This window comes from Orcinus orca, chromosome 2 (assembly GCF_937001465.1).
Source record: "Orcinus orca chromosome 2, mOrcOrc1.1, whole genome shotgun sequence".
NCBI classification, from domain to species: domain Eukaryota; kingdom Metazoa; phylum Chordata; class Mammalia; order Artiodactyla; family Delphinidae; genus Orcinus; species Orcinus orca.
The window spans coordinates 15813424-15827261 of NC_064560.1; the positions used below are offsets into that span (position 1 = coordinate 15813424).

Sequence of the window (13838 nt, forward strand, 5' to 3'; positions counted from 1 at the left end):
CCTATACCTGCTGTACAATCTGGTCCTATCCTACGTGTTTCATTTTAAATGAATGATCCTGAAAAATCTTTGAATTTTTCTTTTAAACAAATATTTAATGAGTACCTGTTATCTGCTGGGCATGATACCAGGTAATTTCACCTGCAGTATCACAGTTAATGAAAATGCTGGTTGTTGCTGCCCTTGCTCACTGGAACAGAAGCTATGCATATCCATTACCCAATGAACAAACACATCCTGTTGCTTAAATTGGACCCAGTCCTTAACTATCTTAAACAAATCATCTACACAGCATGCAGAATCTCTGATTTCATCTTTTCATACCTAAAATTCATTAAAAAAAAAAAAAAAAAAAAGAACCCTTGGGGGCTTCCCCGGTGGCGCAGTGGTTGAGAGAGTCCGTCTGACGATGCTGGGGCCGCGGGTCCGTGCCCCGGTCCAGAAAGATCCCACATGCCACGGAGTGGCTGTGCCCGTGAGCCATGGCCGCTGAGCCTGTGCGTCCGGAGCCTGTGCTCCGCAACGGGAGAGGCCACAACAGTGAGAGGCCCGCGTACCGTTAAAAAAACAAAACAAAACAAAGCAAAAAACCCTTGGATAAAATCAAATAGAGCATTCTGTGTAAGCCAGGATGGGTTTCAAACCTCAATATTTATGTTTTAGATTCACAACCAAAGGATTCCTTGGTTAGTTCCATGGTCAACTGACTCCCGTGTCAAGCTGATTTTCTTCTGGAAACCAATGCTTGACTAAATATCATAAGTAGAGTTTATCCATTAAATACTAGTTAAGCCCAAATTACAGTTGACCTGATTAGACTAAGAATTAATTTGAAGTGGATAAGCCATTATTAAATAAAAGTCAAAGATCCCTCTTCAGTTTCATTTCACACTATTACATGCATCTTACCATTGTGGCTGAACTGCAAGATATCACTCTACACGTGGCAGATTAGTTCTCATGATTTCCGCTTATGTCTATCCGGACAAATCACCAATCCCAATGTGTTCTCTGCTGAGCACGTACAATGTACATCTATGATGGCACTGATGTACCAGCTGGCCTGGAGCTAAGTTCTTGGCTACAAAACTGTTAACTCGAGACATTCATTTAAAGACAGTGCTTTCAATTAGGGTAATGCAAAAAAAAAAAGTTTAGCCAGTAAAAGTAAGACGTTTCTTCCAATATATCATATGTAGATCTATTTGGCCAAAAGGAGAAAACAATATTCAACGTTCCTACATGTTACAGGCTGTATGATATATTGGAAGCAGAAAGAACATGAATTAACTAGACACTTGTGGGTTCTCGTCCAAGTCCTTGTTTTCCTGCTTACCATCTATTTGGCCAGGGATAAACAACAACCTGAGTTTTTTCCTTTATATCTATAAAATTGGCAAAAAGGATCTCTGACTTACCCACTTCAAGGAATTGCTGAATCAAATAGATAATATATGCAAAAGTCCTTCACAAAACTGTAAAAGCCACATAAGCATTTGAACTTTCTATTGCAAGTCTGACTTTCAGGAGAAGGTAGGTAAGATTTAGAGTAAAGAATATTCCACCAGGAGTACGAAACCTAGATTCAGACTCTGGTTCTGCCCCAGAATAGCTTTTCCAACAAAGCCTGCACTCTTCCTGGATGTTTTTTGCTTACCTACGAAAATGTGAGAAAGTCAAATGATAGATTCAAAATAACACATTTGAGAGTCTGAACCTTTTGGAGAAGACAAAAGATTGTGTGAAACTCTTTTCCTCCAAGTTTTTCATTTCAGCACAACAATTACTTAAAACTGGAGGAACCTGCAGCTGTGTCCAATGCCATGTGTCCAGCTTTAGAGACTTTAATCACACATTATTGTGGGTATTCAAGGAGGAAAGCAACCTAACGAGCTTTGGTACACTCTTCATTACATGACAAATATGTGTCAAAGGAACTGATCAAATTTCACTTACTTTTAATTCAAGAATATAGTGATCTTTCATATTCCTTAGACATCCTGACTCATTTCCAATACAGCTTGTGAAGCCCATTATCCATACCTGAAAAGGCCTCCTGCTGAAAATGTTGAGGTGTTTCCTTATCCAAATGTTGCCTTGATTCCCAAATATTTCCCATAGCAGCTGTCCTCTTGTGTTGTTCCAGATTCGCTGGTAGATGGCCAGCTTGTAAATGTGCTTTCCAAACATGTGGTAATAAAAGCGGAAGGTGCAGCCCACTACATCAGTGGCATTGATGATCGGGCTGAGTAACGCAGCTCGGTGTTGGAAAACCTGTGGTTCAGAAGATTCTATGTAGAGATAGTGTCCTTTAGCTGTGCCCAAAGTGTTATCCTTCATCGGCCCTGTATTAAGTGTTGACGTTGGACCCTGGTTCCAGGTCCAATCAAAATCATCTTCTGTATCTTGTTCCCAGTTACAAATTCCATTTTCAAAGTCACATTGAAGTTCAGGTACTGAAATTGGCATGAAATAAAATCAAAAGATAATCAAGGACAAAAATAACTATGAATGGGAATACTATCAATAGTTGATACTTTGCTCCTGCCAAGGTAAACCACTTTCATTTTTTTAATGCAACATTAAAGCAAAACGTTTAAAAGAGTAACTAAATCCTAGCTAATACATCAAATAATAATATTTTATAGCCAGAAGGTGGAATTACTTTGGCCATTATTTCCCAAATGCCTTTTCTACCCATCCCTTGCCCGCTGTTAGTACCATAACTCTATGCAAATGATCACTACCCCATGGCTGGCTTGCTCCAACAAACTTCTGGCTCAGTGGATTTCAACTTCAGCTGAATGTTCCAATCACCAGTGAACATTAAAAAAAAAAAATTAAAGCTCAGAATTCACCTCCAGACATGTTGATTTAATTAGTTCAAATGGTGTAGCCAAACATCAGGATACTTTACTAGCTCACTTGGTGATTCTAACATGCAGGGCTAACAAGAGTCATAACTTAACAGATCTCTATCTTTCAGCATCCCCTGGGGTGCATGGTAATCCCTATTTTTAACAAGCACCCAAGATGATTCTGATGCAGGTATTTTCCAGACCTCACTTGGAAATCAAATTCTTCTCTCTGGTTCCATCCTGCCCCAGTTTCAAGCATCCCTCCACACTTGTAAAAGAATGACCATCTTTAAATGGTAGTTTATCATTTTTTTCTCTATTGAGAATCCTTTAATATTGACTCATTTAATCTCGGCTTAAATCTAAACTTCTCTATCTTTCAAGCTTCACTCTTCCCAGATTAAAATAACTTCCTGTTCGTCCCCAACTGCCTTTCCCCTTGGCATGCACCAATTTACCATCGTGCCCTAAACCTCTCACCCCTCTGTCTCTATTTATGCTTATTATTATGCCTATTTTGCCATTTCTTAGCTGTGTCTCCTCAGTGGTAATCTTTTCTTCTCACTGGATTGTGGCTCCTTTGAGCTGGTGCTTTTAAACTTCTAACTCCCTTCGGTCAGTAGAAGAATTCAAAGCACTTTTAAAGAATTGACCAGTCCCTTATCAACTGAATACTCTACCTACATTTGTAGGATATAGGAATGTATGCATTTTTCAAGATGTGATGATTTTGTCGACACCAAGTACTTGTTTAGAATAAATGGGATAGAATATACAAATACTGTATTTGTATACAAATGTATACAAATACATTTGAGAGTATTTGGGCAGAAGGGACAGGATTTAAAATTAAGGAGGAGTTCCACATTTTAGCTTCATTTACATAAGTTAATATTTTTGAAAGACAAACGTCAGCAGGCCTTTACCCATTCATCTTATAACGGCACTTGGCACCAAAGTGAACAGATATTCTGAAACAATAAATAAAAGGATATGTGAATAAATGCAGCCAGGCAAGAACAAATCATCTGTCTCTGAAAACCACAGAACAGGAGCTTAAACCTAATGAGGGGAATCAAGTGAGTAAATGGCAAATGGGAGATGAGCTTTCTTTTGATGTTTCCTCACTTGTGACTAATCAACGCAGCTGGGACGTGAACTGGACCCCACAGGTCCCCTGCAGGTGTCAGTCTTGGGTTGTGCAGAGGAAGGGGGATGTCAAGCTACTGAGGTTTTTGACATAAAATTGGCACTAAAGCCAACTTCTTCATACTGACTGCATGCTCAATCTTTATTTCAAAAGGGAAGGCACGTGGCTCCACCCTTAAATGAAAGACCACGTTCTAAACATACTTTAGAAAATAGAGCATCAATTTCTGGATGTCTAACGCATTCTGTTAATAAATTACTAGGTCTGGGGACTTCCCTGGCTGTCCAGTGGTTAAGACTATGCTCTTCCACTGCATGGGGTGTGGTTCGATCCTTGGTCGGGTAACTGAGATCTTGTGTGCCGCGTGGCGCAGCCAAAAAAAAAAAAAAAAAAAAAAAAGTAAAAAGGAAGTCTCCATTTAAAAAATTTACTATGTCTAGATGGAAGGCTGCGAGAGAAACTGACAGTCACTACCAGTTCCTTTCATTGATACTTAGTCACAAGAAGTATTTTGATAATCCCATTCTACTCAGTTAATGCTGAGAAGTTTGAAGGATAATTTGCTTATTTTCAGTAACAGATCAACGTTTTTTAAGAAGTGGGATTTGAAGTACATGAAAAAGATGAAAAGGCTTTCTAAATTTGCAAAAATAAATTACCTTTAGGACAAGCAACACTTCTTATAACAGCCATTGTCGAAATCATCAATTTTATTTATATGCACTAAAGGTATTAGCTGTGTAACGAGCGGCATGGTAATTCTGACTTTAATGTGCCTGACTGTATTAAACACCACATATGTGCAAAACTCTCTACAATGATTTATATGGAAATTTCTCAATGTAATGTTTCCTATGATGTACCAAGCATTTGATGGCTTTACTTTGGTTTATGGTAAGCCTCCCAATTTAATAGGCACATAACTTGAATTTAAAGAATTGTTGCTATTTCTGGGTAACGAAAGATGCAAACTTTCTCTGACTGATGTTGGTAATTAAAAAAGAAAAACGTCTCTTAGCCTCTGACTCATTTTCAGGACCAAATGCACTAGGCACTACCAGGAACCAGGTTTATTAAATTGCAAGATATACATAATCATCAGGTATGATAACCTTTTTGGTAATTTAAACCAGAAGCTCGGGGCTTATCTTTGACACCTCACTCTCCGCTCCCTATAGCCAGAAGATTTTTAAACGTCCCTACTAAATATCCCTCCTCCAACTTTAGTCCATCCATCTCCACCACTTGTCACTGTTATAGAGGCTGCCAGCCCTCTCAGGGGAACTACTGCCAACGGCCTCCTAGTAAATCTCCTGAACCTACTGTCCTCTAATCCATTCATTACATTGTATCCACAGTGACATTTTTAAATCTGCCAATTTTATTATATTACCTTCCTTCTTAAAAACCTTCAGATGAGGGAAAACTTCCTTAAGATGGTCCACAAAGATCTGCTAATCTGGCATCCATGTCCATCCTTATGTTGCATCCTGTTTCCCCTTATTGCCTTACTCCAACCATACTGGGTATCTCGCAGCTGCCCATGCAGTCATCTATCAGGGCTTTGCATACATGTATTTACTTATTATTTTTCAGATCTCAGCTAAGTCACCACCTCTAGAAAGTCCAATGCCATAATTATAGAAAGCCACAGCACCCCCATTTGAAACTCCTGTCAAAACTGTCATTTTACATTTATTTTTTAAATATGTAAATATCTACCTCCTCAATTAGACTGTAAGCTCCCTGAGGTCAGGGACTCTGTATAACTGTCCTCATCACTATCTCTCTAGTATCCAATTCATAAATATACATAATAAATACTGATGGCTTGACTAATTAATTAATCACACATAACATTCATTGACTTTGGAACAATGCTTAGGGCCTTTATCTTGACTGACTAGAAAACAGTGAACCAATCAAGATCACCACCATCAAAATGAGTCAGAGGGAACAGAAAGAAAAGCACTTACCACAGTTGACCTCATCAGTATTATCACCACAATCATCCACCAGATCACATAACTGAAGCTTTGTTATGCAAGCCTTCGTGTGTAGACACCAGAAACGATCTGGCCCTTTGCAGCTCTTCGAAGGGAGTGGACGAATACAATTTTCAAATCTGACATCATCGATAGCCGAGACCCCATCATAAACACCAAGGCTGACTTTATGTAGTGACAAATAGAAGGGCTGAGTAAGGCGTCCAAGCTGAACAGTCGCCTGGGACCACTGGTTGCCCTGGTTATATAATACTCTCCAGAGTACTGTGGAGTCACTGGAATTTTCCATGTGTAGCTGTAACTCAGCTGCTCCCACTGATAGGCCATAGTTATAAAACCTGAAAGAGAACAAAAGAAATGGAAATGATTTATGCAATAGACTAAATATTTAACTTTTAGACTCTTCCACTCAGTTAACGGTCAATTAAAAATGAGTTGTAATAATAGATGCCTTTAGTTATTATTGCAGTAATTGTGGCCACCTGTTTGCAAGAGCTTCTCTGCCGAGGTGCATATTCTGGCTCTCAGGACCCCATGAACCTTTCTCAAGGAGTTTAGTCCAGAACACAGGAGGCAGTGTTAATTAAATTATAATCCATTGTTGGAGGGAGAGTCCCTTTCATCTTAAGTAAGAACATAACAAATACTGATAATATGCTCCTAAGTAAAATGCGAATTGTGCGGATCTAACGCAATAGCTATTTTTAAAGCAAAGCCAGATTACAGGACAAATTACAATATCTAGTAAATGCAGGAGTATGCCTGGAACCGCCGGGCTGCTAGAGTAGCTGACCATTTTTTTTTAGTATTTACCAGAAGGAAAGTGTGCATCCAGGTCCTGTCTGGCCGAAAGTTGGGCTCTGAAGTTTAGCAATTTGTGATAAGCTGTTGCTTTTCTTCAGAATGAACATAAAGTGCCCTATTGGGATACAAAAAGAAACCATTAGTTTAACCTACTAAATTCTAAAATGAGACATCTGTCTGTAAACCCTACACTGAAGACTATACAACAATTAATATCAATAAAAGTGACTGTTAGTCAAATTTACTCTTATAAATATTAAACTATTATCTAGAGCTAGGTCAAAATTATGCCAAAAACAACTGGTAATTTCAGTTAATTCAGCCAAAATATATCTATATTCTATCTCCAACACCCATAAAGGAGTGGTTCTACGTTGACAACATAAGTATAATCGACAATATTCAACTATCCTACTATTTGTTGTAGTAACACAGAACTTTACTTCTTCTCTTTCTCTTTTCAGACCCGAGCAAAGGTAAACTGAACTACAGATCTTCCTTGACTTAAGATGAAGTTACGTCTGATAAACCCATCATAAATTGAAAATATCAAAGTCCAAAATGCATTTAATACACCTGACCTACTGAACATCACAGCTTAGCCGAGCCTACCTTAACCAAGCTCAGAAAAGCTACATTAGCCCACAGTTGGGCAAAATCATCTCAGAGCCTATTTTATACTAAAGTGTTGAATATCTCATGTAATTTATTGAATGCTGTACTGACAGTGAAAAACAGAACGGTTGTCAGTGTATCAACTGTCCACCATGGGGATTGCGTGGCTGACTGGGAGCAGTGGTTCTGCCTCTGCCCAGCATCAGGAGGGAGTATCACAAGTATATTGCTAGCCCGGAGAAAGGTCAAATTTCAAAATGTGAAGCACAGTTTCTACTGAACACGCATCTCCTTTCACACCATCATAAAGTTGACAAATCATTAGGTCAAACCACCATAAGCTGGGGAAAGTCTGTAGGTACAGAGACACTGTGCATGCTTCTTACCTTGAGATGTGTTGTGAGTGTGATCCCAAGGTGGAGCCTGTCGCTCAAAATCAGCAGAGAGGTTACTTCTAGAGCTCCAGGTCCAGTCAAAATCATCCTCACTAGCTGCTTCAAACCAACCACAGCTATTTGCTTCAAAGTCACATTCAGAAACTGAAGAACAAAAACGTAGCTTTTAGGTTGACTCTCCAAGGTGATCACACACTTTAAGAAGGGTAGACAACCCTTCTACCCTTGGAAATCACCTTGTTACTCTTCCCTAAGTACATTAAAGCCACACTTGATGAAAAAAAGGATCCTATCTGATCCTCCCTAAAACTCAGAATTGTGCTTTTCATAATGGAAATTGATAAGGCAAAATTATCAATTTAAGAATATTTTCCAAATATTCTTTCTAATAAACAGCATCATTCAGCCATATTGCTTACAGAATTGCCAAGGTCTGACTAATTTATTTTGATACTCATGTTAGTTTCTCTGCTGCTATTACATCATCTGGAAGACTTCATTGTTCCTATAGAGTATTTTACACTAAACCATGAAAAGCTACTTCTAAAAAATTTAATGTTTGAAAAGTTCAGATCCATTATATTTAATATGAATGTTCACCTCTAATTTTTGTAGAGCTTACTATTTCCCAAAACATTGAATACATCACCTAATTGGCAGAAGGCAGAATAATTTGACCTATTTCTCAAGTAAATATGAAGAGAAATAGTTAAGTTACACAAAGACATTCTGGAGGAGGAAAAGAAGAAAAGAGAGAGAAAGGGAAAGAATGCGAAGTTATAATAATAGCAGTGTCAAATTATAGCTAATATGTGGTGAATACCTAATGTAATAGGCCCTGTACTGAAGGTTTTATATAAATCTAGCTTTTACAATAGCTCTTGGGAGAAGGTATTATTATTATTGCTGCTTTACAGAGGAAGAAAGGAAGGTTTAGGGAAGTTTTTAACTTAACCAAGGTCATATAGTTAGAAAGTTGTAGAGACTGATTGAAATCCAAATATTCTAACTCCTAGTCTAATATTCTTTCTGCAACTGTTGACAATAACTTTTAATTGTCATTAGATTGGAAAAGGGATAAACCAGAAAGGCATAATCTGAATTTGTTTACTGTGGATATTCAGGTGTTACTACAGACTCCAGTGCAAAATAAGATTTGCCCCCATTGATGATTACTACACTGGGACCCTTGGCCATTGGATATTTTTATCCAAGGATATAGTAATAAACTATATAGATCTTCCCTTAAAAAAATAACTTAGGAAGTAAACAATAAATTTAGAAGATAAAAGTATAAAGTAAATCACTCAGTGAGATTAAAAAATGTTAAACTGTAAAGGCATTTTTACCTAATGATAAATCATGCTTAATTTTGAAAATGCTTCCTGCCACATGGGGAAGAATGTGAGTTGAGTAGTAACATCATAAACACTATTGATTTTTTTTAAGTTTCTAGGAAATATGTGATCTCAGAAAATATTTGTTTTCTATCAGGTCTCCTGGTCCAAAATATGGCCAGCAGAATACTTTCAAATTTTACCAAAAGTCAATGAGAATGTATGAATACATTTTAAAATAAATACTTTAAGAATGTTGCATCAACTTTAATAAGCAAGAGATAACTATATTTCAATAGAGACAAATAGAAATCAGCAAAATGGAGAGACGACTGCTATACCTAGAATAAAGATTTCTCAAGTTTAGAAATCTGTGGTGAAGCAAAATTAAATGCTACTCAAAAGTGAAAAACAACAATGATAAGTTAGGAATAAATGCTAAGAATATTTAACTCTTTGTATTTTCAACAGCCATCTCTACAAATATAAATAACCCATAAATATATATAGATTCCAGTATGTAGATGCTATTTCAATCCCAGGGGAAGCAAATACTTTTGATTCCTATTTCAGACAATCCGAAAAAATAGGATCCAGGAGTTTTTGTTATGCAAATAGAGAAAGAAAACAAGTTATTGCTACTATATATCTATCCCACATAGACCCCTGGAAAGGAAAACTTATCATCTGCTATCTCAGGAGATATTGCTGTGGAAATAAATGAATATTCAAATAGTAGTAAAATTTAAGAAACTATTGCAGCAATTCTGTAGTTCTCTTAGATAAGGCTCTTCAAAGATAGTGATTTTTAAGAGATGATTATGCTGTTAAAATTCAAATGTGCCTTTCTAGTATACTTTGTTCCTATATATTTAGATTTCTATACACATTTAAAACCTCACCTTGATTAATCAGAGATGTAATAATCAGATGAAATTAACCTTCTTCTTAGCCAGGAATCAAATATACACCTCATTAGAACAGTTTTTGGAAAAATATGTAATCTTTTACTGAGAAATACAATATCCTGGGTAAGTTTTAATAATTGAGGTTGAAGGATTCTTCGCTGTTTTCTAGACCAACATCATGGACTTCCTCAATTACCATCATCATCATCAGAATCGACATTTTGCAGTAACAACTGCAGTTACCATTTATTCGAGGTTTATTGTGTACCAAGCTTTGTGCTAGGGGCCGTTACATTCAATACAGGTTGTCTACTGACACAGAATTTCCAAAAATTTTGCTTGTCTATTCTATGGCTATGGATACAAAGGCTAGTAACTCTAGCAGCTTTTAATTTTTTGAGTAAAATTACCCTGTGGCTTCTACTAGTTATGTCAGTATTATTATAGTCTCTGTCCCTGGGGAAAGCGTGCTAGGGGGTATTTGGTAGACTAACAAATAGGTCCATCACCCTACACTATCCCTGTCATTTTTAGAGCTTTTCACTGAGGGAAAAGAAGATGAATTTCTGTAAGAGCCAAGAAAACTTGTGGGGGGGGGGGGGAACAACAGAATCAGACGCTGTCTCATTTCAGATTCACTGTTTTAGAACTTCTTTGACGGTTGGGGATGATTCCTACCGAGGTTCATGTGTAAGGAATAAACATGAAGTATACAAAGGTGAAATCTGGCTGACAATTTGGGCCTCACATAAAGACTTAAAAATGTATAGAAGAGTACTTATTGGTATTCACCCAAAGGAGTTGAAAACTTATGTCCATACAAAACTCTGCACACAGATGTTTAGAGCTGCCTTATTCACAACTGACAAAACTTGGAAGCAACAAAGATGTCCTTCTGTTGGTGAATGGTTGAATAAACTGTGGTACATCCAGACAGTGAAATATTATTCAGTGTTAAAAAGAAGTGAGCTATCAAGCCATGAAAAGACATGGAGCAACCTTAAATGCATATTACTAAGTGGCCAATCTAAAAAGGCTACATATTGTATGATTCCAACTATTTGAAATTATGGAAAACACAAAGCTATAAAGATAAAAAAAAAAGTCAGTGGTTGCCAGCAGCTGAGGGTGATGGGAAGGAGGAAGAGTTGGAGCACAAAGGATTTTTTATGTGAAAAGACTCTATATGACGCCATAATGATAGCTGTCATTATACATTTGTCCAAACCTATAGAAAGTACACCACCAAGGGTGAACCCTAATGTAAACAATTGACTTTGAGTGATTATGATGTATCAGTGTAGGTTTGTCAATTGTAAACAAACGTCCCAGTCTGGTGGGAGATGTTGATAATGGAGGAGGCTATGGATGTCTGGGGGTGTGGGGTATATGAGAAAACTTGGTGCATTTTTCTCAATTTTTCTCTGAACCTGAAACTACTCTTTAAAATGTCTTAATAGTTAACTACTATTTAATATAAGTGCTCTAAAGAAAACACAAAATTTATAGGACGAAATATGTCCTGACACATGTGGTTGAACTTCAAACTCCCTTTGGTCTTAGCCACACCGGCAAAAGATGACCAAGTTTAGGGGGGAAAAAATGGCTAAATGGGCTTCCCTGGTGGCGCAGTGGTTGAGAGTCCACCTGCCGATGAAGGGGACACGAGTTCGTGCCCCGGTCCGGGGAGATCCCACGTGCCGCGGAGCTGCTGGGCCCGTGAGCCGTGGCCGCTGAGCCTGCGCGTCCGGAGACTGTGCTCCGCAATGGGGGAGGCCACAACAGCGAGAGGCCCACATACAGCAAAAAAAAAAAAAAAAAAAATCAAGAAAGGCTAAACATGCAGGTGGTAATTGTAAAAAGTTAGAAAACTGGAGCCTACCACTGTGGATTACAGAGAACAGCAAAGGCACAAATGCAGTGTGGAAGACATGCATTCAATACGTATGTTATCTTATTTATTCCTCCTGAAATATACATAAGAATATTGTCCCCATTTTAGAGCTGGGAAACATAAGGCTGAAAGAAGAGTAACATATAATTTCTCAGGGCTCATTACTGCTGACACAATTCCTTCCCAGACCTTTGATGTCAAAGCCTGTGCTCTTAAAAAAATTATACTGTTTCTAGTAGTTTAAAAAGTAATAATAATTATATCTAACAATTTTTGGACAATTCTTATATGCCAGGCACGTACTATGTGTTTTTAATGCAAGATCATATAAAATCTAAACATGCATAACCACAGGATATGCTCTGGAAGCAGATTCTAAACTATATAAAAGTCCACTAGATTGGCTCTCCCTGTTTATTTTAAGCTTTTTTTTTCCTCTAGCCTTTTGACCTTCCTAAAAGTTCCATGAAGGACAAAAGTTAATTGAGTATTCCAGTATGTTGGCTTCAGTTCACTGAGGTTGTACTCTGTTTGATTAAGCAGAGGTTACTACAAACGTCAAATGCATTAATACTATATATCCTATTTTAAAACATGTTCTCTACTAATTATATTGCTTTGAGCTTCAGGCTTTTCCATTCATTCAAATGGTCATATGTTTGGAAATACGATAAGGTTGAAGTAACTGAACTCTAGACTTCATCAATAGTTAATATTCATTAGTTATTTAAAACATAATAGTAAGGGAATACTTGCAAAAGTGCCATGAAATTTAAAAAGTCTATAAAAATAAATAGCAATAATGAGATATTTTAAAGAATACTAAAGCATAAATAACTAAATAACATTTGGCATTCAAAACTACTGCATTTGAAATAAGAATGATTAATTACATCATTCTACATATGATTTTCAGGGTCTCCTGTGATCTGACCAATAAAGAAACTGTTGGAAGACAATTCCCCATAGGTCTCTCATATTTCTGCATGTGTTATAAGCTGAGTCATAAACTGTCTATTTGTTCCAAACATCTTTTCAAGGATGTTTAAACAGCAAATAATCATGAAGAATAGAGAGAGTGATTCTGTCTACCAGAGGGCAAGTTCTTATCCAATATAATATAATAAAGATAATGTTTTCCTCTAAAGCAAAGGTCAGACATTTTGTTTGAATCCCACTATAAAAGATTTGGATTCCAGAAGCTCAGGCTTTCTTACCTGTAACGCCAACCCACTTTATATGTACATCCACCTGGGCCCCTCTGTGTTGCCCTGGGACTCAGAAAGCAAGAGGAAACAAGGCAAGCAAGATGCTTATTATGCTGTTTGTTATACTATTAGTAATAAAGTCCTTTGTCTCTGACCCAGGAGTCTCACCCCTCCTGACAACCATAAAACTATGGCAGATAACTTGTTAGCTTATAACTAGGGTAAAGTTTCAGACCCTTCACAGTTGTCAACACAAACTACATTAAACTTGATATGTATAGTACCCACCATTAAGAAGCTTAAAATCTAGCATGGGAAATTTATAAGCAAATAGGCAATTGTAATAGCATAATAACTACCATGTACTCATTCATTCATTCTTCATTCATCTGACAAACATTTATTGAGTACATGCTATATGTTTGGCACAGGTATAGAGCCTAAGAACACAGCAGTGAAAAAAAGCAGTGGGGCGGGGGGGGGGGAGCAGAAGAAACCAGAAAAAAAAATCTGTCCTCATGGAGATAAAATCAGAGAGGTTACTTTAATTTTTTGGCTTTAATTTTGAGTCAGATTGAAGAAAAATTGAGATGTTTTAAGCAGAGAAGTGACAAAATCTTACTTGACCTGATCACGGTGGCTGCTGTATTCAGAGGAGACAGA

The 13838-nt window shown here is 37.3% G+C and overlaps 1 protein-coding gene across 1 annotated transcript in view; it reads right to left on the reverse strand.

Moving 5' to 3' along the window:
• The window catches only part of MALRD1 (MAM and LDL receptor class A domain containing 1), a 589021-nt gene that overhangs the window by 435962 nt on the left and 139221 nt on the right, over nucleotides 1-13838 (reverse strand). The window contains exons 14-17 of the mRNA XM_049705518.1: nucleotides 7820-7972; nucleotides 6828-6933; nucleotides 5985-6352; nucleotides 2031-2456 (exon numbers count right to left, since the gene is read on the reverse strand). Coding sequence (XP_049561475.1) covers nucleotides 2031-2456; nucleotides 5985-6352; nucleotides 6828-6933; nucleotides 7820-7972 — 1053 coding nt within the window. The remainder of the gene's footprint in view (nucleotides 1-2030; nucleotides 2457-5984; nucleotides 6353-6827; nucleotides 6934-7819; nucleotides 7973-13838) is intronic.